Source organism: Barbus barbus (assembly GCF_936440315.1).
Source record: "Barbus barbus genome assembly, chromosome: 9".
Classification (NCBI taxonomy): Eukaryota; Metazoa; Chordata; class Actinopteri; order Cypriniformes; family Cyprinidae; genus Barbus; species Barbus barbus.
The window spans coordinates 9,054,138-9,081,261 of record NC_136737.1 but is presented as its reverse complement, the minus strand read 5'-3'; the positions used below and the strand labels follow the sequence as shown (position 1 = coordinate 9,081,261).

General features: G+C 34.0%; 4 protein-coding genes across 6 annotated transcripts in view; 1 reads left to right on the top strand and 3 right to left on the bottom strand.

Moving 5' to 3' along the window:
- LOC306875003 (uncharacterized protein) overlaps window positions 1-27,124 on the bottom strand; it is a 262,032-nt gene that overhangs the window by 170,648 nt on the left and 64,260 nt on the right. The gene's annotated exons all lie outside the window — the stretch shown is intronic.
- Window positions 794-5,409, bottom strand: LOC306875053 (uncharacterized protein). The gene is made up of 6 exons (XM_079425431.1): window positions 5,208-5,409; window positions 4,640-4,972; window positions 3,155-3,448; window positions 2,903-3,025; window positions 2,704-2,771; window positions 794-1,760 (listed from the first exon to the last, which is right to left on the bottom strand). The coding sequence occupies exons 1-6, from the start codon at window positions 5,251-5,253 to the stop codon at window positions 1,707-1,709; spliced, it is 918 nt and encodes a 305-aa protein (XP_079281557.1). The 5' UTR covers window positions 5,254-5,409; the 3' UTR covers window positions 794-1,706.
- On the bottom strand, window positions 5,846-8,372 carry LOC306875077 (SLAM family member 9-like). The gene is made up of 4 exons (XM_079425469.1): window positions 8,169-8,372; window positions 7,589-7,918; window positions 6,536-6,853; window positions 5,846-6,296 (listed from the first exon to the last, which is right to left on the bottom strand). The coding sequence occupies exons 1-4, from the start codon at window positions 8,212-8,214 to the stop codon at window positions 6,148-6,150; spliced, it is 843 nt and encodes a 280-aa protein (XP_079281595.1). The 5' UTR covers window positions 8,215-8,372; the 3' UTR covers window positions 5,846-6,147.
- Window positions 13,778-26,218, top strand: LOC306875013 (uncharacterized protein). Of its 3 annotated transcripts, none has more exons than XM_079425375.1 (17): window positions 13,778-13,921; window positions 14,436-14,753; window positions 15,564-15,902; window positions 16,127-16,249; window positions 16,618-16,647; window positions 16,787-16,816; window positions 18,596-18,625; window positions 19,155-19,178; window positions 20,197-20,223; window positions 20,704-20,733; window positions 21,108-21,137; window positions 22,480-22,503; window positions 22,697-22,726; window positions 22,983-23,021; window positions 23,835-23,876; window positions 24,594-24,788; window positions 25,756-26,218. In XM_079425375.1, exons 1-17 carry the CDS (start codon window positions 13,876-13,878, stop codon window positions 25,803-25,805), a joined length of 1,407 nt encoding a protein of 468 aa, XP_079281501.1. In that variant the 5' UTR covers window positions 13,778-13,875; the 3' UTR covers window positions 25,806-26,218. The 3 variants fall into 3 exon arrangements, 2 of the variants coding, with proteins under 2 accessions (XP_079281501.1, XP_079281502.1); XR_013784682.1 differs by lacking the exon at window positions 25,756-26,218 and adding an exon at window positions 21,542-21,609 and having other exon boundaries at window positions 13,795-13,921; window positions 24,594-24,652; XM_079425376.1 differs by lacking the exons at window positions 22,480-22,503; window positions 22,697-22,726; window positions 22,983-23,021; ... (1 more) ...; window positions 24,594-24,788; window positions 25,756-26,218 and adding an exon at window positions 21,542-21,844 and having other exon boundaries at window positions 13,795-13,921.

Below are 27,124 nucleotides of genomic sequence, written 5' to 3'. Positions count from 1 at the left end.
TTCAAATAAACCTGAAGGATTTGATTTGCTGGATCAGCTGCATTTTATTAGGGTTGAATCTAAACTCTGCAGGGCTGTGGCCCTCCAGGAACTGAGTTTGACACCTGTGATTTACACCATGCCTACACTAGATGCGAGCAGCGCAACGTGACAAAAGACAACAGAGACCATTATAATCAGCAGTGCTGTCTACACCGGATGTAGTGTGGTCTCTGATTCAGCGCTGCTCATTGTCTTCTGTCTCCTGTTTGTATTTGCACAGCACGAAGGGAAATTTTTCAAGAAAGATCAAGAAATTTTATGAGTTTATGAATTAATCTACCCAGTCTACTGACATCCTGACATCAGTTGCTCACCTTTAAATTTTTTCCTGCCTGTAAACAATTGTAAACACATTACAGTCTATTTTTTTAACAGATCAAAATGAGGCAGATATAAGGAATATATCTAAGGGATCTTTATTCAATATTGTACAAAAGAAAGCATAAAGCAATAAAAATGAAATGCATTTAACTTTTAAAGACTTTTACTCTACAAAATGTCACAGCAAATGTAAATGTAATGTAAATACAAAACCATGGCTTAATCCTCACTACCATTATTAAATGTAATGTTTACACAAATTAAAAGTCCTTTAAAATTGATTCTGAATAAAACTGGAAGCCAGTGTAATGACCTAAGAACTAGTCTGGTGTAATGTGTTTAGTTTTCCTGGTTTTGTGTTGAATCTGAATATGGCGCTGCATTGAGATCTCCATATCTCTGGGACTGAACGATATAGGGCCTTAAAAATAAAGATTCCAAAAGAAAAGTTTATTAAGAACTAGAATCTAAAATCATAATGAGATATCTTTAACACGTCTTGAGTTACAGGCATGCAAACTTTGGAAAAGGAATATTTATGGCACTCAGACAGGTATGTTCAGTGTAATTGTTTTGACACACGGAAATTAGGTTTCTAGTTTCAATATTATTTGTTCTTCAGACCTTCCTCTTAAAAAAAAAAAAATCATCATCATGTGTATGCAAAGTGACCCACATTTGGTTTTTGACCACTGAAAATGTGTACAATTTAACAGTTTACTTATGGAGCCATATTAAGATCTCAATATCTCTAGAACTGAATCATACAGGACCATAATGAAGATACCAATAAGAAAGTTTGTTAAGACTCAATATATAAAAGGGCATTAGAATACGTTACAGGAAACTTTGGAGAAAAAACTTGAAAAGTGCTTTTTTCCCATTTTTTGAATGTTCACCATTGGCATATAATGCAACAAAGATTTCTGAAGTCAACAGATATTATTAATATATCTACCAACCTCTGTGCAAAAATAACATATTGATGCTGCTGTCTTTATACAATAATTTTTAGCCCCATGTAATTTGACTCCAATCTCAGGTGAAAATTGTCATTTTGACCCCCCTCTACAAAACAGTGCTTTAGTCCATAAATATACATCTGTGGCATTTAATATTTTGGTTTTCATCACCATATACGTTTATCTTTCATCAGAAAAAAATAATTAAAAAATAAAAATTCTGAGCCGGGGAGGTTTCTGAAATTTGGTTCATTTGATATGGAAAGACTCTAAAGAGCAATTACTCTGCTGTAAATTATTTTATTTTATACAACATAAAGGACGAGATGTCACTTAGCATTGGTAATTTCACATGAATAGCAGTTCAGAATCACAGTCCAATCAGCATCTCACAGCGATTCCTGCATACAGCACCTCTTCCTCCTCTTGATTTCTCTGTAAAAAACACAAATACACATTCACAACAATATAGTATTTATCAAGATTATTACTGTGCATTTATATTCGTCCAAATTGCACCATGAAAGTACACTACTGTACAGAATAATATTAGTGCATTTTATCTCAATTGCTAATAATAATTTTTTCGTAGGTAAAAGTATTTTTATGTTATTAATACTATGACATATAAGTGTCAAACCCTATATTATGGGAAACATTTTAACTCCTTATCCTGAGTTGCACTGTTGGATATTCAAACAAAGCGGAAATGAAGATGAGGAATGGCAAAAGAGAAAAGTATAACGTACCAATCATTCATTCAGCAAATAACTTTAAATATGTACTCTTAATTATTATTACTACTATTATTGTATACAGTTTCAGCCTATTAGTGATGCCTGTAGCTGGACTACAGTTCCCAGCATGCACTGCAGCAATGATGGTGAACCTACTTTAAAGCTTGTCAAGAAGCCAAGTTAAAAAAAACACTAAAACACTAAATTTTACCACAACATTAGAAGATTCCTTAATTTATACAACATAGGACTTAAAGAAATAAAAAGAGAGTATAAGCAGATTAGAGTAGGAAGAGAGGAACAAAAGAAAGAAAATGGTCTTACATAGACCATGACTAAACAACATGCAATATTCACACACAGGATGCAACGTGCCAAAAGCTGGTTTAGCAGATGCAATACAAGTGTGAAAACTGCAATCGGACGTTTGCACTAATCACTGAAAAACATTGCTTTGTACTTGTAAAAATATGGCTGAAGTACTGTTGCACTGCTTATTTATATGGAGTGTCACTATAATTTCTGTTCAGGGATAATGACACAACACACTGGCTTAATGAATGCCTTAACTTTCTTCTCCTCATAAATATTTTATCCACAGATCACAAGAAAAAGCCTTGCACTGAAATAAATGCACCTACCGATTTCTGTGCTTTTCTTTTGTAGAATGTTGTTTCAGAGTAAGTGATCTCTTCTGTACATGTCTGATCTGTTGCAACAATAATGATACACGTTAAACTAAAACTCTGAATAGAACACTAGAACACTCTTTCACATCATTCTAATGTTAAATATATATATATATATATATATATATATATAGCAATAGGTCATACTTGCCTTCTTTGTTTACTTTTTTATGTTTCCTGCAGGTGCATAAAATCATAACTGCAGCAACAACCAACAGAAATCCAGCAGCAGCAGCAAGGATCAACACTCTGTACAATATGGTTAGGGTGTGTTCTGTAACAGACAAAACGAGCTGTTAGTGTGAATGGATCTGTCAGTCTGATCTACAACAAACTCTACATGAAGTATCAGCACTATGAGATCAGCTCAGTAAGTAAATGCTAATATTCACCACTGTCCTACCTGAACATGGCTGACAGAGTTGAGTGATATTGAGATGTGTGGTCTGGTTGCTGATGGGATTGTTGAGCACACAGCTGTAGGTGTTGTTATCCTGATATTCCACCTCCAGAGGTAGAGAGAGACTGATGCTGAGATCAGACACACTGACGCTGGACAATAAACTGTTTCCTTTGTACCAGGAGAGAGTCACATCACTCACATTCACCACTGAACACAGCAATGAACAATATGATGATGATGATGATGAAGAACAGTGTGAAGAGTTACTACTGATGACAGGAACGGGCAGATGAGCTGAAAATAGATATTAGAGAACAGGGGCCTCAATTATAAAATGTGCGTACGCTCAGATTTGATCGTAGAGTGTGCGTAAACTTAAATCCACGCCAGCACTCATATTTATAAAGACGTTCTTTGACGTGGAAAAGTGCTTAGTGTCACATCAGGGTCTGAGCAGATGTACACACTTTTTATTGAGTATTGCAGGTTTTTTAAAATGTAAGCTGTTCTTGCAGTTTACAAATTATGATAATTGGTGATACTTTAAATGTGAATGGCATTAATTAGGAGTCGTTTACAAAGCAGATTGCTGAAACCATTTAATTGCGTGCAAGTTTAAGATCATTTGTGATTCATAGATTTCACATCTGAAAGAGACGCGTACACAAGTTTTCTGTTCATACGTTCATTCTATGAATCAGACGTACGCATATTTGAGAGATTATCATAGGATCAATATTTAGGATGGTTTCTGCGCAATTGTATTTTTGAGCATTTGATGTGTTGAGTTGAAGTTCATTGTGTCACACACAGCTGTGTTTATCACACATATATCAGAGATGACACTGATCGTCTTAACCCCTCTCTCAAACAAGTTCATATTTAAAATGAAACTGAAGTATCAGTATAAAGGTATTGAATTAGTTGATGAAATGTATTACATTATTACATATTTTTTAATAAAACTAATATTAAAATAAACTTATTTATTTGTGATGATGTGTAATTGGGTCGAAACCAAATTAGTTTTATGTATTGATTTATAGTTTTGCTCGTCCCAGATCTTCAAATATGAAAATCCATCATAAAAAAAAATATTAACAAACGTGTCTAAGACTATAAGATGATTTAAAAGATTTTTCAAACATATATTGTCTGAAAATTATTTCTGTACTATATAATTGTATTTTCAATATTTAATTTATATTTTAGATATCATTTTATATAAACAATATGAATATGTTAATGTATTGTACTACATAATCATAAAAGTACAATAATTAATATGGACGTTTTAATGTAAATATCACAGAATATTTTCTTTATGCTTAGTTTCCAAATGAGCTGTAATGTAGTCAGCAATATTATTTCAGGTTTAAAATGATAAAGATGCTTATTTGTCTTGGAGTCCACAGCCAAAATTGATCATTGAAGCAGCACTCACAGATCAAATGGAGTCAACAGGGTAATTAATTCTCTACTCACCATAGACAGTAAGATCGAATGTGTTGAGTGGCTTCTCTGAGCTTTTTCTGGTGACTTTATAAAGTCCAGAGTCTGTGGTTCTGGTGTTTGTGATGATCAGAGATCCAGTCTGATCCTGCTTCAGTCTGCATCTGAATCTCCCATCAGCATTATCATCATCATCATAAAACATGCTATTATTGTTCTTTCTGTTGATTTTAGCGATGAGAATGTTGTCGTGCCCAAATCTCCACAGCATCTGATCATCTTTCTGTATATCAGGATCATTGATGTGTAGAGTGACAGAACCTCCCTCCATCACTGATACTGACTTCACTTCATCACCAAATACACCTGATCAACAAATATTTACTCTATGAAATTATTTAAAAAATTCTCATTGCAAAACAATTACTGACTCTGCACTCACTCGCATAATTCAATAATGTGCAATAAATAAACCCTTTGATGAGGGTGGAAGAGAAAAAAGTGTTAAAATTAACATCATGAACACAAATGTTGGAACGTTGGAAATAATAAATATCAAAATTATGTTGATGTGCATAAATGATCATATAAAACTGCTTACCAGCCAGACTCCATGACAAACAGATGAAAATAAAATTCTCAAACATTTTCTTCAAATAACAACAGACCTGAATTCTGAAAAGTTGACATTTAAAACAAAACACAGTAGAAATGTTGTAATAGGCTTTTGAAAGCTGAAAGTGACAGAAGAGCTGGAGAGCAGTGTGCTGCTGGTCTGTAGTGGTTTAGTGAAACTCTGCAGTAAGTGTGAATAAACTGCTCCAGAAACACCTCCCACACAGTCTGTATGTCTTCTCACATGTTTTTCACACAAAAGACCTTAGAAATTAAGTTTAAGAACAATTTCTACTGGTGCATGTTCCCATTTCTCCCAGTTCAGTATTTTAAGAGGTTGCTTATACAAGTTTCTGAACATTTCATATTAAATCATTGACTTTACTGGCATTCAGTTCAGAGCTGATATAGCAGTGCTTGTTAAAATTAACAAAGAGCTGCATAGTCGCCTCACAGCAAGAAGGTCCCCGTTTTGGGTCTCGGGTGAGCAAGGAGTCTTTTCTTTGTGGAGTTTGCATGTTCTCGTGGATGTTCTACTTACAGTGAGAAGAAAACAGAATGCAAACTCCTTCAGCAGTAACATTATTATTTTAACTACAGGCGTAGACATCTTTTTTTTTTTTTACTTATATTACAAAAATACAACAGAATACAAAAAAGCCCAACAAATAAACAAAAAATACTATCATACCAATATATTTATTGACTGTCTGATTAATCGTAATGTGTTTGTAAGGCACTACTCTTTGTAAAGCTGCTTTAGAAAGATTTGCATTGTGAAAAGTGCTACAAATACAATAAAAATTAAAAACTGAAAATTGAGATTCTGAAAAAAATAATCAATAATTACTTAAAATATATTTTTTTTAATATGTAATGTCTCCACTTGTTCAAGAACATCTCCACTTCCCTGAATATTTGATTAATCAGTGTATGATGTTGATGTTTGCTTTCATTTGAAGACTTCTGGCTCTGATGTCATAAACCAGTACAGCAACAGTAGCCACGCCCACCAGAGCAGAGAGAGCCAATCGGATCACAGCTTCAGTAGAACCACAGCAGAGGATACAGACTTCTGAGAGAAGAAATGAATGACATTAAAATAGAAATATGGTCAGCTAAAATAAATGTTTGTGCATTTTAGAGTTAAATGCACTTGTTTAATGCACTTTGAGAGAAACACAATGTTTTATGTCCTTGTGAAAAGTTTAAAAATATGGACATTGATTATGGAGTTGATTATGGACAGATTATGGCAGGCCGCCGTAGTCTAGATAATTAATGGAAAACACTGATATAGTGCCACAGATGTACCTGAACATGGCTGACAGAGTTCAGTGTCAAGATGTGTGGTCTGGTTGCTGATGGGATTGTTGAGCACACAGCTGTAGGTGTTGTTATCCTGATATTCCACCTCCAGAGGTAGAGAGAGACTGATGCTGAGATCAGACACACTGATGCTGGACAATAAACTGTTTCCTTTGAACCAGGAGAGAGTCACATCACTCACATTCAACACTGAACACAACAATGAACAATTCTGCTGTGATGAGGATGATGATGATGATGATGATGATGATGAAGAACAACAGTGTGAAGAGTTACTGCTGATGACAGGAATGGGTAGATGAGCTGAAAACAGATATTAGAGAACTGATCTATTAAATTGTATTTTTGAGCATTTGATGTGTTGAGTTGAAGTTCATTGTGTCAGACACAGCTGTGTCACATATATCAGAGATGACACTGATCGTCTTAACCCCTCTCTCCAACAAGTTCATATCAAAGTATTGAATTAGTTGCTGAACTTTATTACATTATTACATATTTTTTAATAAAACTAATATTAAAATAAACTTATTTATTTGTGTTGATGTGTAATTGGGTCGAAACCAAATTAGTTGTATGTATTGATTTATAGTTTCACATAAAAAAAATAGTAAGAAACATGCCGAAGACTATAAGATTATTTAAACGAGTTTTCAAAAATCTATTGTGTGAAAATTATTTCTGTACAATGCCAGAATGCTGTACAAAATTGTACAATGCTGAACAAAATTGTATTTTCAATATTTAATTTATATTTTAGATATACTTTTATAAAAAAAGCATATTTTAATGTATTGTACTACATAATCATAAAAAGTACAATAATTATAAGATTAAAATGGAAGTTTTAATGTAAATATCACAGAATATTTTCATTATGCTTAGTTTCCAAATGAGCTGTAATGTAGTCAGCAATATTATTTCAGGTTTAAAATGATAAAGATGCTTCTTTGTCTTGGAGTCCACAGCCAAAATTGATCATTGAAGCAGCACTCACAGATCAAATGGAGTCAACAGGGTAATTCATTCTCTACTCACCATAGACAGTAAGATTGAATGTGTTGAGTGGTGTCTCTCTTCTGCTGCTGTATACTTTATAAAGTCCAGAGTCTATGGTTCTGGTGTTTGTGATGCTCAGAGATCCAGTCTGATGATCCAGCTTCAGTCTGCATCTGAATCTCCCATCAGCATTATCATCATAAAATATGCTATTATTGTTCTTTCTGTTGATTTTAGCGATGAGAATGTTGTTGTGCCCAAATCTCCACAGCATCCGATCATCTTTCTGTATATCAGGATCATTGATGTGTAGAGTGACAGAATCTCCCTCCATCACTGATTCTGACTTCACTTCATCACCAAATACACCTGATCAACAAATATTTACTCTATGAAATTATTTTAAAAATTCTCATTGCAAAACAATTACTGACTCTGCTCTGCACCCAATGTCTAATTTCAAAGCATAATTCAATAATGTGCAATAAATAAATCCTTTGATGCGGGTGGAAGAGAAAAGTGTTGAAATTAACATCATGAACACAAATGTTGGAACGTTGGAAATAATAAATATCAAAATTATGTTGATGTGCATAAATGATCATATAAAACTGCTTACCAGCCAGACTCCATGACAAACAGATGAAAATAAAATTCTCAAACATTTTCTTCAAATAACAACAGACCTGAATTCTAAAGGTGACATTTAAAACAAAACACAGTAGAAATGTTGTAATAGGCTTTTTTGAAAGCTGAAAGTGACAGAAGAGCTGGAGAGCAGTGTGCTGCTGGTCTGTAGTGGTTTAGTGAAACTCTGCAGAGTGACACAATCTCCCTCCCTCTGTGCTGTTTCCGGTATAGTTTCCCTTTTGGGCCACTAGGTGGTAAAATTTCCTTATTTTTGACTTTGTCATAGTGAGTGACTTTTGCCATACTCTTTTTATTATTATTATTATTATTGAACATATTGCACAGAATATAAATATACAATGACACTGATTAATGTAAATCAATAATTATTAAGCAAGGGACATATACAACATAAATGCAAGGTACCAATAAGCGTACACCTGAGAAAGAAAATAAAAATAAATAAATAAAAATAAAATAAAATAAAAAAGAGGTAGAGGTCTCTTCATTCCTCTTCAAATATAGTTTCGTCTTCATACATTTGCATTTATGAAGAAAAACATGTGCCCAGAATACACATTGTAACACATTCATTCATTTTATCATCTAATAACATTCCAAACATAATGTGTTTTCTAACAAAATTTGGCAGTGACTGAATTTTTGTCTCCAACCAATAAGACATATTTTCCCAGAAAATTCTAGAATACATAAGAAAAAAGAAAAGATGATCAGTTGTCTCTATGTCGTCTTGACAGAAAGTACAAGCATTTTCTTCAAAGTTAAACCAATGTCTTAAAAATTCAGATGAGGGATACATACCGGTACATCTTTTAAAATGAGTTTCCTTTGCTTTAGGAGCCACTGGAAAGCTAACATAGGCCTACTGTGTTCGCAATTTTTTAATAGTCGGCTTATAATAGGCTTGTAAAATACTGTTTTGGTACAAAGCTGTCGGATATCGTACAGAATTGAAACAAGAGCGAATAAGTTTGTTGGGAAGCATTGCTTTGAGATCATTACCATTAAAGAGAAGTGACGGGAGTTTACATGAACCATCTGGTATGTTAACAAAAGTGTTTAGTACTAGATGTATAAAACTTTTTGGAATAGCATTTAAAACACAATTTGTTTATGTTCACAGTGCAAACTGTATTTGGAACAGAAGTCACTGAAGGATAACAAACTCCCATCCTCGTTCATTAAATGAAAAACTGACCAAACACCCTTTTCAAGTAAATCTAGAATACATAGAGACTTATATCTAAATAGAATAAACCTATTGTTCCATATTGGGGTTCTGTGTGGAGTGAAATTGTGATTGTATAATTGAATAATTTCCAATATAGCAAGACCTGTTGGTGGAAGGTAGATCATTTTATTGGTAGTCTGGAAACAGTAAAATCACATCTTAGTAGGAAATCAATTCCACCCAATTTTCTAAATAAACCTTTGGGAATACGAAACCAAAAATTATTTTCATTTGCAATAAAACTTTTAAGCCATTTAACCTTCAACATACCATTTATACAAGAGAAATCAAAGGCTTGTAATCCACCATTTTCATAGTCTTGTTGTAGCCATACACATTTCCTAAAACGATGCAACAATTTTCAAATTTTTGAATACCAGGAAAACTGTTCAAAAGAAAAGCAACACCACCTGAACGAGTTGTGCCATGAGCAAACTAAATTGGTTCACCCCACTGATTGTTCCTTAAGTGAATTCCCCCAAATACCTTATGCTTTCTTTCATCTTTATCCTTTCTCTCTCATACTTTTGGCATTCAAGTACCACATGTTCAACAGATTCAATACTGTCACAAAATTTACATCTACCAGATATATGCTTACCTAAGATATGTAAGCACTTATTTAACCCACGATGACCAATCCTTAACCTAGCGAAAATTATTTCTTCCCTTTGATTCTTTCCAGTGATCTTCCCTGTCCCAACCTTCTGTTGAATACTATATAAATGTCTCCCTTTTTCCTCTCTATTCCAATTACTCTAAGATACGCAGATTCCATCTCCGATTACGCTCCAATTCTGATGTTTTCGATTTCAAGTCCGCATTAGATTATGAGAACTTCTGAAGTGAAATGACATACTGCCAAGTATGGTGACCCATACTCTGAATTCATGCTCTGCATTTAACCCATCCAACGATGCACACACACAGCAGTGAACAACACACACACACCGTGAACACACACCCGGAGCAGTGGGCAACCATTTATGCTGCGGTGCCCGGGGAGCAGTTGGGGGTTCGGTGCCTTGCTCAAGGGCACCTCAGTCGTGGTATTGAGGGTGGAGAGAGCGCTGGACATTCACTCCCCCACCTACAATCCCTGCTGGCCCGAGACTCGAACCCGCAACCTTTGGATTACAAGCCCGACTCTCTAACTATTAGGCCATGACTTCCCCGACTTCCCACGACTGCTTGCTTTTCCAACACTCCACATTTTTGCTTGCACTCCTTAATCTCCACAGCATTAAATTCGACCGACTTGGAGATGGTTGCAATCATGATGCTGTTTTGTTTGAGTTTATCTGCAATATCCTCCAACTTTTGGTCCTGAGAGTCAAATCTCGCAGTTCATGAGTTAATGGCCTGTAGCAAGGCTGCCTTGGAAATGTCAGTGTCTTCTGGTTTGGCCTTCTTTGGAAGATTTTTGGTTGGAGTAATATGAGAGGCATCCCGTCGTCTTTCCTTGATATTCTCACGACCGTAAATGTGATCCGTTTCCATGGGTAGTCTACACTTTGGGCTCTGTTTGCTAAATGCGCTATATTTTCCTGTATGTTTTATACTTAACGAAAAAAATAAAAAACTGAACCAAAGCGCATTAAAAGAAATAAACAAACACAACAGTGGGTTTAATTAGTCAACTGAGTTTGTGAGAAGGTAGCCACAAATCATACAAATTTAAATGATTCTGCCAGAGCTCAGCAAAACATGTGCGCCTAGCTCGCCATCTTGCCAGAATCCATCTTGCCGTACTCAGTTGATGCTGATATCCATACGGTTAATGCAGCTATCATCCATCTATTCATCATCTTTGCAATCGTATACAGAAGCTTTGTCTGTAAGTGTTAGATTTTGGCACGATTCTCTCACTCACTGAGTTTTGCAAGCGTGAAGGGGCGGGCAGGTCCACCACCTTCTTGTAGCCAATCAAATGAGGCTCTCGCTGACTCATTTACTCTTTTCTGATTGGTTCAATAAACACATCACACGCCAAAACATTAATCATCTTTTACAGTGGTGTGAAAAAGTGGTGGCCCCCTTCCTGATTTTTTATTTTACTGCTTGCTTGTCACACTTTAATGTTTCAGATCATCAAACAAATTTAAATATTAATCAAAGATAACACAAGTAAACACAACATGCAGTTTTTAAATCGAGGGGTTTTTTATGAACGGAAAACAAAATCCAACCCCCCTATTAAAACATAACTTTGGTTTATCACACCTGAGTTCAGTTTCTCTAGCCACACCCAGGCCTGATTACTGCCACACCTGTTCGCAATCAAGAAATCACTTGAATAGGACCTGCCTGACAAAGTGAAGTAGACCAAGAGATCCTCAAAAGCTACACAGCATGTTGAGATCCAAAGAAATTCAGGAACAAATGAGAAAGAAAGTAATTGAGATCTATCAGTCTGGAAAAGGTTATAAAGCCATTTCTAAAGCTTTGGGACTCCAGCGAAACACAGTGAGAGCCATTATCCACAAATGCTGAAAACATGGAACAGTGGTGAACCCAACAACAACAGCTAAAGAACTGCAGGCCTCACTTCCTCAGTTAAGGTCAGTGTTCATAACTCCACCATAAGAAAGAGAATGGGCAAAAATGGCCTGCATGGCAGAGTTCCAAGACGAAAACCGCTGCTGAGCAAAAAGAACATAAAGGCTAGTCTCAGTTTTGCCAGAAAACATCTTGATGATCCCCAAGACTTTAGGGAAAATACTCTGTGGACTGACGAGACAAAAGTTGAACTTTTTGGAAGGTGCTTGTCCCATTACATCTGGCGTAAAAGTAACACAGCATTTCAGAAAAAGAACATCATATACTAACAGTAAAATATGGTGGTGGTAGTGTGATGGTCTGGGGCTGTTTTGCTGCTTCAGGACCTGGAAGACTTGGTGTGATAAATGGAAACATGAATTCAGCTGTCTACCAAAAAATCCTGAAGGACAATGTCCGGCCATCTGTTCGTGACCTCAAGCTGAAGCGAACTTGGGTTCTGCAGCAGGACAATGATCCAAAACACACCAGCAAATCCACCTCTGAATGGCTGAAGAAAAACTAAAGGAAGACTTTTTTTAATGCTTCTTACCTTTTCTGTTTTGTCTTTTCCAAGTTGTTGTTATATAATCTATAAAGAAATAACATTTTACTTGTTTGTAACTTATATGTCCACTCAGACCGCTGACTCTGAGATAATGTGCTTAACATAGCGCTGGATGGTGTCTCCGGCAAAGTCCCATTGTCTTTGATCTCTGGTACATTTGAGTGTATTCTCTCAATTTACTCAGTCATTTCCCTCAAATCACAACATCATGATAAATTATTTCAAAATGACAACATTTACGACCAGATGCACATTTTTCCAAGAATATTAAACCCAGTCCGGTTGAAGCATATTAAACTCAACACAACAACATAATCCTGATAGAATAGGAACAAAGCCATGAATCAGAGTCATCTCTTGTTTAATATGTATTTCACAGGGCACATTATACATTTACTCCAGCACATTAATGCAAAGGAGAGCAATTAGAAAATACAACATTACTTTAATAATAATAATAATTATAGCGAGAGAAAAAATCACGTGGAGAGTCATGCACAGCCAGCACCAAACGGACAGAATGGCAAAGCTAACGTTTACTGAATTATAACTGCCACCATTTAGAATTAAACAAACTTTTATTTGTGATGACCCAAGCTGACCAAACAGTTAATTGTGAAATGTTTGCGCTTTATAGAGTACAGTACCGGCAGTTAAAGCATTTTCATAGGATCTAATTTGTAAAAAAATTTTTTTATTTTTTTATTGAATGCTTGAGAAAAACAAACAACAACAACAAAAATACAATGCGAACTGTCATCGTCAAAACACAACAAACCAACAACCGCTCGGGGACAGTCTTTCAGTCCAAAGGAAGTGCCAAGTCCTTCCACAAAGTCATTGTTCTTATGGCTTTCAAGTTTGTAGAGAACTCATTAGAATCAAAATAAATTTTAATTTCATGTTTGAATCGTAAAAAAAAAGGTTTACATTTAGAAAATTTACATTTATGAATATGATATTTAGCTAAAAGGAAAATAAGGTTTATAAAATAAGCATCAATTTTTTTTTTTACATTCATGAAAGCCAAAAATGACATTTCTATAATTAAACTCAGAATTAGGATTCACATAACATTTGATAAAGTCAAGAATGTCACACCAAAATGATGTTGTGTAAGAGCAATTCCAGAATAAATGTAAAGATGTTTCATTGTTTTCTAAACAGAAAGAACAGTTGGTTGAATTTATTCTTGTTCAATCCGGCCGCTGTTGTCACCGGAAAAGCTTTTACCCTGCATGCGCTAAACCGGAAGCCAGAAACACGGAAGTGTGAAAAAGGCTAATACTATCGTATTAATACTATCCACCGAAATCAGATTATGTAAGATTCAACATTATGAAGACCACTTTAAAACTCATTCTGTTTTTGCTAATAATGTGTGGTAAGTGCGCAATTCTCTTGTTCATTCAACACTTTCGTTTTCACCGGAAACCGCATTTGGGGAAACGAGACCAAATTTAACCTCAGTTTTACTGCAAATAAAACCAAAACAAACCATAGTTAAACCATGGTAACCACAAATTAGCCATGGTTTTGCTACACCATCCATAGTTTAACCATGGTATTTGCAGTAAAACCGTGGTTATAAATGGCAATTCGCCAAAACATGGTTAATACTTTTTAAAATAAAACCATGGTTAATTTTCGTAAGGGAACGAGTGCCATACTATGCTATACAGATACATCACCCCCGATATTGTGTACGAATAAATTAACTCAAAACATCTGGAACCAGGTGCTATTTGGTGTCTCAGGCACAAAAGAACATAAACAAAGATCACATCATTCATCATAAATCAGACTATGTAAATGAGACAAGAATAAATCTTTAACATCATTACCAGCAGTGTTGTATGAGTGTAATATTTGAGAAACTGTTTCTGTTTGTTCTGCAGGAGCGTCTTATGCTGGAGCAGATGAAGTGAAGGCAGTGATGGAGGGAGATTCTGTCACTTTAATCCCTGATCTTACTCAAATACAGAGACTTTATCTGATACAGTGGAGGTTTGGAGAGAAAGGTTTCACCATTGCTCAAATTGATGGAGATGAAATCTCATATGAAGATTATGAGGTATTTAGAGACAGACTGAAGCTGGATCAGACTGGATCTCTCACCATCACAAACATCAGAACCAATCACTCTGGACTTTATAAAGCAGAAATCAGCCACAACACTGGAACCTCATATTTTAAATTTAGTGTTACTGTTTATGGTGAGGATATTTATATTTTTGAATAATTAGATGTTTTCAATTTTCTTTTTAGTTTTATTCCTTCAATAACAGTATTGAAACAACTCAAAGGCAGTAATGCTTGTTGTATAACACAATTAATTTTTGTTCTATCTTTTGAACACAGATACGTGCAGTGATTCAAACAGTGAAATGTGACCCTGGACCACAAAACCAGTCAAAAGGGTCATTTTCTTTGATATTGAGATTTATACATCATCTGAAAGCTGAATAAATAATCTTTCCACTGATAGATGGTTTGTTCAGATAGTTGTAGACGATATTTGCCCGAGATACAACTATTTGAATAAATCAAAATATTGAGAAAATCGCCTTTAAAGTTGTCCAAATTAAGTTCTTAGGAATGCATATTACTAATCAAAAATGAAGTTTTGATATATTTATGGTAGGAAATTTACAAAATATCTTCATGGAACATGATCTTTACTTAATATCCTAAAGATTTTTTGCATAAAAGAAAAATCAATAATTTTGACCCATACTATGTATTGTTGGCTATTGCTATAAATATACCCATGCTACTTAGGACTGGTTTTGTGGTCCAGGGTCAAAAATGTCCCTTTGTTGTGATATGGAATAAGGTGCCTCATGGCCAATCAAATTTGTCAGCCAGCTGTAATTGTTCTACATTCAACTTGATACTACTTTTATTAATCTACATATTCCTTTTGTAGTAACCATAAAATGAACTAATCAGTAAGGATTAATATTCTAGTGCCAGTAACAGTGTTCAGTATATTTATTTTCTGTCTGTGCATCTGATTCTTGTAGAGCCTCCATCTGTTATTGCTGGGGCTGAAGCTGAAATTATGAGCGTGTCAGCGATGGAGGGAGATCCTGTCACACTTCAGGTTCCTCAACTACAAGGAAATGAGCTGATAGTGTGGAGGTTTGGAGATGGAGGAAAACTCATAGCTAAAAGTGATAAAGAGTTCAAGAGCTCAACATTATATGATACTGATGAGAGATTCAGAGACAGACTGCAGCTGAATGATCAGACTGGATCTCTGATCATCACAAACACCAGAACCACAGACTCTGGACTTTATACAGTGAAGATCAGCAGCAACAAACAGATTTCATACAAGAGATTCACTGTTATTGTCAGTGGTGAGGAACTCAAGTGTTTTGAATAAAGATTGTTTATCATCTGTCTGTGAATAATTCAGATGATGTGAGTTTAAAGGGCTTAGATCATAATGAATCAAAATTCCCTTAAAATAGAAAAACTTCAGTATACAAAGATAATACACACTAACTATCAGAACTCAATAGTGTTTGCTATAGATCAGACACACATTCACACTAATGACTGTCTCTCTTTATCATTACAGAACCAGGTCTGTCTCCAGGTGCTGTAGCAGGGATTGTTATTATTCTGCTCCTAATGGCTGCAGCTGCAGCTGCTAGTGTTGTTCTTTATTGTAACAAGACCTCTGAACTAAAAAATCAAAAGTGTAAGTAATACAGATGATACAGGCAGAAATTGAAAAAATGAATTTTGTTGCATTACAGTAGATGTAAATGTAAAATACCAAGACTTGCCTAGTTCACAAGTCATTTTGGAGATTTATTATACTTTTCTGGTGTTTCAAATTTTATTTTTGATCTTTTCGATGGTCACGATAAACTCTCATTGCATGGAAAAGACCTGCATGAAGACTTTTAATATCTAGCCATACAGGTTTGGAAGAACATGGCGAGTAAATAATAGATTTATTTAGTAATTTGTTGTATGTCATGCCTTAGTGTTTCTGTCAGGTTCATCTGTTCATTCACTTATAATCTTCTCATTTCTCTTTCTATGTGCTGCTGTGACATGAAGTGAAGATCACTGAACGACTAAATGAAACTTGTAAGTATTACAGCTGATACAGGCAAAGAAAAGTGAACTTTACTGTGCTACAGTAAATGTATATATGATTTTTCATCATCAGTTGTGCTTGATTTAGTGCAGTAATTAATGAATTGTTTTCTGCTGCTGTGACATGAAGCGGAGATTTCTGGAAAACTAAAGGAAATGTGTAAGTATTACAGCTTAAACGACAGGAGAAAATGAGTTTTATTGTGCTACAGTAGAATTTAAATGTTTAATATGATTTTTTTATCAACATTTGAGCAATTCCAGCATTATAGATGTGACATTTTCAGTCAATTTAACCCTATTTAAATTTTTAGAGATATGTCAGTCTATGAACGAGTTGTACAGTCATGGCCAAAAATATCGGCACCCTTTGTAAATATGATCAAAGAACGCTGTGAAAATTAATCTGCATCGTTAATCCTTTTGATCTTTTATTTAAAAAATTCACAAAAATCGAACCTTTCATTGGATAATAAGAATTTAAAATGGGGGGGGGGGGGTAAATTATGAAATATCATAATATCATTATGAAATATAATTTACCAAGGGTGCCGGTATTTTTGGCCATGACTGTATAGATTACATTAGGTAAATACATATGTATTACAGACGTGGCCAAAAAGGTGAATTTTTGAGTGACAAAATATTTTGTATACTTTCTGTTATGCTTTCTATTAATTACAATTCACAAACCAGAAGCAACAATATCCACCGAATGGAGAAGGCTTAGCTCTCCACAGAACAATAAATATCTATTTTATTTCAGTTTTCATTTACACATTTCAGAGGAAGAATGTTATTTGTAAATTATTTAGAGGAAAATTATTATGGAAATGACTGTTCTTAAAGCAGAATTTATCTGACTATGGAAATGTGTATCCACCTTTTTTTCCTAGCAGACCTTTTGCAACTTAACTTATGGGATGCATTTCTGTTATGGGGATGTTCCATTTAAAATGAATGAAAAAAATCATTTCAACTTAAGGTTGCACTATAAATAAACCATATCTTCCAGTTTGACTGAATGAGCTGTGCATTTTCTTTTAAGTTCTATATTCAGATGTCAGGAGAATAACGTAACGCTATTTTAATTTGACATGGTTAAACAAGAGTATCTGTGGCAAGAGCTCTTCTCATTTCGCTGCATTCTTTTTCTTCCTATTAATTGTTCCTATATATTCCACTGTAACTACGTGAAAAAAGACAACATGGTCTGTTCTCCTTATATAATTAACAACATATCCCATGAATAATTATTGCACTAAGAATCGCCTCAAAAATCTCCCAAAATATCATAGAGCATTGTAAAAAGGTGGATAAAATGCTTTAAAAGCATTAACAGAGACCTCTACTCTATATTAAACTTTGACCTCAGTTAATCAACTTAAAACTGAAACTAAAACTTTACGTGGAATTGGCTGTACAAGCTGTTTTATTGACTTCTTTCCACAGTTCTTTCCTTCTGATGTTCATTCATGTTTATTTCGTGCTGTAACTAGTAGTAAAATGGAAGAGATGATCGGTTCACTTGTGTTCCTCACTGCTGCAGTTACTGAGGCGATCTGTCATGCCACATTAAGAATTGCATGTATAGTTTGAATTTTGTGATTAAATTGACAAAATTTGAAAGATTTGGGTAGGAGACTTATAGTGTAGTTTTATTCAGACAGCATGATTTGATTCAACTTTTAGGCTACAACAGCCGGGATTTTTTTTCCATAACCTGCATCTGAATTGGTATTTAGATATTTTTACAGACGTATTATTGCAGCTCAGAGGCAGCATTACTGATTATTAATAAAAAGTCATGCAGATGATGTAGTGATTTAGAAGCATATGAAGAATCACACAGTATCTTCTCAGTGTTTCTGTCATGTTCTTCTGTTCATTTACTTATAATCTCTTTGTTTCTGTTTCTGTGTGCTGCTGTGACATGAAGCCGAGATCTCCGCACAACTAAAGCAAATGAGTAAGTTGAATTTAATATAAAAAGTCATGGGTCTGACACGTTTTTTTTATCTATTGTTTAAAATATATAATTAAATAGTTACTAGTAAATTGTGTGATAAGTATTTTTGGTGACACTTAACAATAAAGTCCTATTAGTTAATGTTAGGTAATGCATTTGCACATGAGCAAGCCATTTGTTTTAGTTGGTTAATACCTAACATCTTTAATGATTTTAACAATATATGAGTAAATGTTCAAAGTAACTAAGTATTTTTCATTGTTAGTTCATATTAACTAAAGTAGTTAAATAATGTTAACAGATGAATCCATATAAAGTGTTTCTGTATTGTTTGTTGCTAATACACATTGATTTAACTAGTGTTCACTCATACAACATTACTGTAATTGTAACTGATAATTCATATAAAGTATTTTACACAGTGATTATCAGAAGTACATAAAGAATAACACAGTATTTTCTCTGTATTTCTATCTGAACATTCACTTATTGTATAATTTTTGTTTCTTTGTACCTCTGTAACATGAAGCGGAGGACTGTGAAAAAGAATTGCGTAAGTATCAAAACTGATGTAGCAAGAGTTTGTGTAACAATAGCTCATAACTGTACTATGAAAACAAGGTTGGTTACAGTATATTTTGTCGAATTTAACTTCATTACATTTACATTTCATTACATTTTAAAGATACATTTTATATTTTTATTCTGACCATTCACATGTTTTTTAATGTCATTTTTAGGGTGGGTAAATGTAACAGACTGGAGTGCCAAATGAGGCACTATACACTATGCACTTATATATCATGTACTTATGCACTATACTCAACCGTGTAATATGTGAATTTTATAGTTATTCTGTTTTTCATTATCAGAGTCTGATAGCCCTCCCCCTCTGCTATGTAATTAAAGCTGTGAATGAGTGCATGAAGTGGCCAGTGAAAGTGAATGTTACTTTTAAAAGTAATTTAGTACAATATTGCGTTACTCCCCTAAAAAAGTAACTAATTACATTACTTTTTATGGAAAGTAATGTTACATTACTTTTCTGTACTTTTCTCATCTGGGCTGGACTTCCTTGTTTTTTTTTTTGGCAAATGTAAAAGCGCTTTCTATTTTCATGTATTTTTTTAATTTGCAGTGTGTTAAGCTCTCTCGGCCACGGTAGAAAACAAAGAAACTGATGTTGCTTTTTAGAAAAAGTAACCCAGATATTTTCTTGTAAATTAAAAGCTAATGCATTACTTTATTAGTCACTTAAAACAAGTAATCTGATTACGTAACTTGTGTTACTGTAATGCATTTCCACTGTGTCCAACATTCCACATTTCAAGTGCATCATCTGGGTATTTAAAGTGGACTTTTTAAATTAATTAATTCATTCCCATATTGTGCAATATATATAAAAAAAAAACTAGCCAATTAACAGATTACTGTAAGATGTATAATATTGTTAATAAGTTATTTACATGAAGTGATTATTAAAGCACTAAAGAATCACTGTATCTTCTTGTTCATCTGCAAAATCATTTGTCTTATTTCTCTGTTTCTATGTGCTGCTGTGACACATGTAGCTGAGATATCTGAACACCATCAGACATGTAAGTACTACAGCTAATACAGTCAGAGAAAAAAATTGCTTTATTGTGCTACAGCAGTTTAAATGTTTAATATGATTTTTCATCGTTGTTATATATTATAAAGATTTTAAATATACATTTACATGACACGGTAAATGCAGTGGAAATATTGTTCACATTAATTTACATGAATGATGGCTTTAACACATACAACATTACTGTAATTCAGTAGTTCTGAATTCTGTTCCTCAAGTTTTGCTCCAAATCCACCTGAACAATCTAATCAAGGTCTTCAGGATTACTAGAAAGCTACAGGCATGTATCTTTGATCAGGGTTGGAGCTAAAGTTGAGAAACCATGCTGTATTTGTTACTGATCATAAATATAAAGCCGTACAGATGATGAAATGAGATTTAGAAGCAGTGTTTCTGACGTGTTCATCTGTTCATTCACTCACAATCTCACAATTTCTCTGTTTATATGTGCTGCTGTGACATGAAGTGAAGATCTCTGAAAAACTAAAGGAAATGTGTAAGTTTTACAGCTTGTACAGAGAGAAAAAGTATCTGTATTGTTCTACAGTAGAGTTTAATATATGTATACTATGATAATTCATTGTATGATTTTACCCTTCGTTCTGCTTGTTTGATTTAGTGCAATTATTAATGAAGTGTGTGATTTGTCCAGTATTGAGCTGATATTAATATATTTATGATAGAATCACATAAAACATTGTGATATATAAGATTACTGCAATTGCTACTGATAAATCAATTAATGCAGATGATGAAGTGATTATTAGAAGCACACGAGGAATCACACAGCATCTTCTCAGTGTTTCTGTCATGTTCTTCACTCACTTATCTCCTCATTTTTATTTTTGTATGTGCTGCTGTTACATGAAGCGAAGATCTCTGAACAACTAAAGCAAATGTGTAAGTATTACAGCTACAGCAACAGGAGAAAATGAGCTTTATTGTGCTGTAGTAGACTTTTTCAAACTTTTGTTTGATTTAAACAAACAAAATTTAAAAAAATGGGTCCTTTTAAAGGCTTGTGAGTAAATGGTCACTGTTATGATTAACACCTTCTCACTACTGCTGCTTCATCTTTTGACAAAGCTTCTTGCAAGCTCTCCATTACACTGCCTCGTCTACAAAACAAAATGCTCAGAACAAACATATAATTCTTCAATGCGATCCGGGACGCCATTAAAATAAACCATCCACTTGTCTATGATGCTTGGGTCTTCCTGAAGTGTGTAGGGACACAAACAAGCTGTTTAAACTGGACACATCAAAGTGAACATTCTTCTACTCTTCATTTGTCCTGTTGTCAGCAGACTCAAGTGTTTGGAGTATGTCAGAAATGAAAGTGCATCTGTTCTCTGTGTTCAATGTAGACACCGTAAGTGATTATAATAAGTTCTTTTTGCTTTTTGGCACTGCTGCTTCCATTTCTTGTTTCTTCAACACCGTCAAAACTTCTCGAGATGCAGCAGCTTCAGCCACAGCTTTGTTTGTTGTGTAAGTGGATGCAAGAATGAGTTGAACTGCATTTCGATTGATAAGACAGTGGTCTTGATGAAAAGTCCAGGATCGATCCAACATCACACCAAGGTTATTCCTCTTCATCTGCTGCAAGCCCTTCACATTACCTTTCTGCTCTTCTAACAATGAATTCTGAAAGCGATACTCTTTCGTCGATCCTGCGTCACGAGTGTTGTTCAGGAGTCTGCATTTGACGTAGCTTTTCATAAATGGCCTTTACCTCAGAATAGCTGCTTTCTGTGTTCTCAGTCAGCTCAGTCAACTCGTGTCTTGCATTACACCTTCATTTTCTCATATATCATTAATACACTGTATATATAATATTTTTAGGGTTTAAGCAATGAAAGGGTTACTCTAGAATAGAAAGCGTGTGAAACATACACAGTACGGAAAGGGAAGGATATATATACAACTTTTAATGATCAATAAGCATGTGTAAAGCAATTATATTGCCAGTACTGTACATAACAACTGATTATATATATTTATTTGTCAGTTTAACTCAGGCAAGTTTGGTTTAGAGAGCCACTTTCCTGCAGAGTTTAGCTCCAACCCTGAAAAATCCTCACCTTCCTATAGCCTTTGCAGTCCTAAAGATATTGATTAGAATTATTATTAGAAGCACACAGTCGCACAGTATCTTCTCAGTGTTTCTGTCATGTTCATCTGTTCATTCACTTATAATCTCCTAATTTTTTCTGTTTCTATGTGCTCCTGTGACATAAAGCGAAGTACTGCGAAAAAGAATTGCGTAAGTATTAAAACTGATATACAGAGAAAAAAAACAGCTTTATTGTTATACAGTAGAGTTTAAATATACAATATTGTTGTCCTTGTATATATTAAAATGCTTAGTCATTTATTGAAAAATGAGGTCAGAGAACTTCATTGTTCATTTACGTATAATCATCTTGTTTCTGTTTCTGTGCTGCTGTGACATGAAGGCAAGATCTCTGAACGACTAAAGCAAATGTGTAAGTATTACCAGAGAAAAATGCTACAGAGTTAATTAAGCCTAATGTAAAAATGTCACAGATGTGACATATCACTTAACTGATGTTAAAATGTACAGAATATAAATGAACATTAACCAATAAGTGCTGTCAGTGTGTATTGTTTTGTAAGTGATTATTAGAAGCACATGAAGCATCACACAGTGTCCTCTTAGTGTTTTTGACATGTTCATCTGATCACTCACTTATAATCTCATTTTTGTGTTTCTGTGGGCAGCTTTGACAAAGAAAGGGGAGATCTCTGAACAAGAAATATGTAAGTATAACTGATATGGCAAGAAATGTGTTTTAAGTACTACTTAAAAGTTATATATATATATTTAATATATATATATTAAAATTTGCAATGGTTAATAATTAATAATTGTAGACTCAGTCGTATCTGAAAATGAAGGATAAGCAAATGAAACTGACCACAGATATCATTAACTGAAGTAAATGAAAGGCAATAATCAGCAATATTCTTTCATACAAATAACTTTATTTGAATGTTTCATTGATGCAATATTAGTAGTACGTAATGTAAGGAACTGATTAATCATTTCTTGAACTGGTTCATTGAATCAAACTGTCTGAAAGAGATGGTTCGCGGAAATGAATCAGACTAGGCATCACTATCTTAAAGGGACAGCAGTCTAATAAACCTGCTGCTGCTGTCTGTATCATTAATTTTAATAACACAACACAAGACAGAGAAAATCACTCACTGCTCTTGACTGAATCATTTTTTAATAAGAAGCAATTTGATTCATACCGTGAAGACTATGCAGTTTTTTAGTTACATATTTGATTATTGAATATTTTTCTTTACTTTACTATTTTCTTTAGTAAGCCTGAGAACTTTTTTCCTCAAACTGGTTAGCCCAGTATTAGTTTTTTCTATGATTATTGAAGTTTATATCAAGAACTGTACAAATTTAACAGCCTTATTTCAACCTCGTATATCAATATTATGAGCAAATTAGCGATACTCTGATATTAAAGCACCCTAAATGATGTGGAAAGTATAGTTTATTGTTAATTCACATTAATTATATATTTAACTAATGTAATGAAATTCTGTGTGCAGCTTTGATGAGTGGAGAAGTGGAGATCTCTGAACAAGAAATAGGTAAGTATTAAAACTGATACAGCATGTGTAAAATGTGTTTTGTTAAATAAAAAGGGGTTTGTTGCTTTGCTAAAACCTGTACGTTTGTAGACGTATAGTACAAATGCTTCATTAGTACTACTGTACTTAAATGATACTTTTACTCTGATTCATTAATACATTAATTAAAAAAAACCACCTGCAATTGCTACTGTAGTCAAACCTTTGAGCTATGCCATAAAATCTGATGTCTCTCCACCTTTGACATGTACAGCGACCAATCACAGATTGTTTTGTTTAACAAAAACAATGTAGGTTATTCATTCAAGATCAGTATGCAAATTAAAGCTAATAATAAACAAATGAATCAAATACAAACCTGACGTGAAGAGCTTAGGGATGCTAATTTTCCCAACTAATTGACAAGATTAGAATATTAAATTAGTATTAAATAAAGAATGAACAAATGTCTGTGACCCATTAAAAATGCTAAAATATATTTTTAATAGGTTTATTTTAACACGTGCAAACAATAAAATAATAGGGATAAATAATAAAATATGGATAGACTAAATATTTTCACTTAATCCTCAAATTAAGTTGACAAAATGAAAACACATACCATATCTGTCTATATGAGCTGCTCTATTTTATTATGCCTTTTATACAGCATTGCCGCTTCACACAGAATATAGAAGAAGAACAGATTCTTCAGTATATGTAAATCTGTCTTTCCAGGTGCTGTCTCACAAGAAGAGACAAGATCAGAGATGGAGAAAGGTGAAAGGAAACGGCGCATTTTTGTTGAAGACACTGTTATAAGTCAAGCGATTGGAGGGCCACATGGTGCTGATGGCATAGTCAGAGACAGACACGGCAAGAGTCTTGTAGTCCATAACACCAGTTCTGAAGATAGTGGAGTTTGTACACATGGTGAGTAGTTGTCTTTTAATTAAGCTTTATCCACCATCTGCTCTATTTATAGAAGTCCAGCTGTACAGTGATAAACAAGAAAATGTTTCAACGAATGTTTACTCTAAGTGCAAATATCCGAGGCAATTCATTTGAATGCGATCGACCAGTTTGAATGAGTTCACCTTTTGCCAAACTTGTTTTTCTCCATATCAGACCGTAAGGGCATTTATTTTCAGTTAATACTAAAGTGTTTATCAGGTACGGCTAGGGGTAGGTGTAGGGGGAGCTTTATTGTCCCAATAAAGCATTATCCATTTAATAATTGCAATAAGCATAAATTACACTCAATATGTTATTATTGTATACTGTTTTATAATGTACTACAATACTGCGGCATAAATAACTACCACCCTGCTAAAGAAAATACTGCTATTTTAGTGTCAACAGAAGTAATTTTTTGCACTTAATGTAAGTTAGTTTATTTCTGAATGTAAAAATGTTGAGACAATTTGAAGTACTTACTCTGGCACTTGTTTTAAATTATTTTGATTTACACTATGATCTGTTCATATATCCAACAAAATCCTCCTGATACAAATTGCCAAATAATCAGAAATTAATGTAAGTGAATGAAAGTGTGCTTGCCCGGAGAGGAATGGGCAAGTTGTAAATCTTTTAAAGCGTCAAAAGATCAATGTGAACTTTAATTTTAAGTTTACATGTTAGAAGGTGCACGACTGAGCAAATATAATATTGATTTTTTGAGAAAAGAGCGAGTGCTCGAACAAAATTTAACTTATAAAATGAGTCCGAAGTGCTAATGACAATGTGTTATTTAAAGGATTTTGTAAATTTGTTTTGTTTTTTTTGTAATGGTAATTTGATGGTAAATTATTTACATTCATTATTATTTATTATGAACATTATGATCATTCATTATGATCTCTCTCTTGAATTTCTGTGATTTGTTTCTGTTTCATTTCAGAATCAACAGGAAAAGGAGTGAATGAAGAAACACCTGTTATTACTGAATAAGCAACAGAAGACGAGTTCAGTTTAATGGTATAGACTTGCTCATGTTGCAGTCTCAGCTATTATTTTGTTGTTGTTATGTCTCTTTAGTTTCATTTTCTAATTTGAAACGGCGTCCAGGCCTAGTCCACACTATTATATATATGTAGCATATCATTTCTACATGGCAAGACTGTTTTGCTCTCTTTGCATGCATGAGAGAAACATTGAGCGTTTTCAGCTAAGCAACGGCAAGTCTAGCACCTTCACACTACAGTTTATGTTACGTTAAATATCTAGGAATGAATATTTAGGAATGAATTAATAGCATTCCTAAATGACGGAAACACTGTCAGTGTCAAACTCATATAGGTTTGAAACAAATACTTAGCATTTAACTCAAATGCTGGCAAGTGAAAAATAACAATTCCCCTGCTAAAAAAAAGAAGCCTGTTCATAGCTGGGTTTTGACCACTTCTTTAGCTGGTAAGGCTGGGAGACCAGCTTGATCAGCTGAGCCAGGTTGGGAGACAAGCAAAAACCAGCTACTTCCATCTTAAATAGGCTAAGACCAGCCAACCAGCTTAGGCTGGTTTTAGCTGTTTTTTTTTCAGCAGGGTTAGCCAATGGCTAATGCCTAATATAGTCATTATATTGATATATATGATTTATTTGATATATATATATATATATATATATGTATATTTATATTTGTGTTAATGTTACACTACATACCTATTACCCTTATGTTACTTGTATCATAATTTGAATCAATGTGTGTGTTGCTGCTTTATGGTTTCTGTTTTATAAAATTAACACTAATTAATGTTCTAATTCAACTTTGATCACAGTGTAAAGATTACATGACCTTCTCCAAATTTGTATGTTGTATGCTATATTAAATAGTAATGGCTAAATATGGGATGCAAATATATGTTTTTAAATTAATCTGGGGCCAGATTCACAAAAAAAAAAAACTAAGTATGTTCCATAATAAGTGTTGAAAATTCACTAATTAACCCAATGAAAAACACACCGAGGATTGTCTTTTTACACTGCCTGCAGATACCATATTAAGCACACCCACTATTTTCGTCATGACCTTGAAGAGCGTTTAGCTTTGCATTTTTAATGCATCATATTTTTGAACAATTACTTTTAAAGAGCCTGTCTGAAGATGGATTGATCAACTATCTGAGGTTGTCCTAACTTTAGTAATTTACGATGATTTTTTAAGAAGATATTTTTCAAGAAATGTCATTTTTCTTAAGTTATTGTCTTCAGAACAATCTTAAGAAAAAAGATTCATGTTTATGACAAAAAATACTTTTTGGTTTATGAGC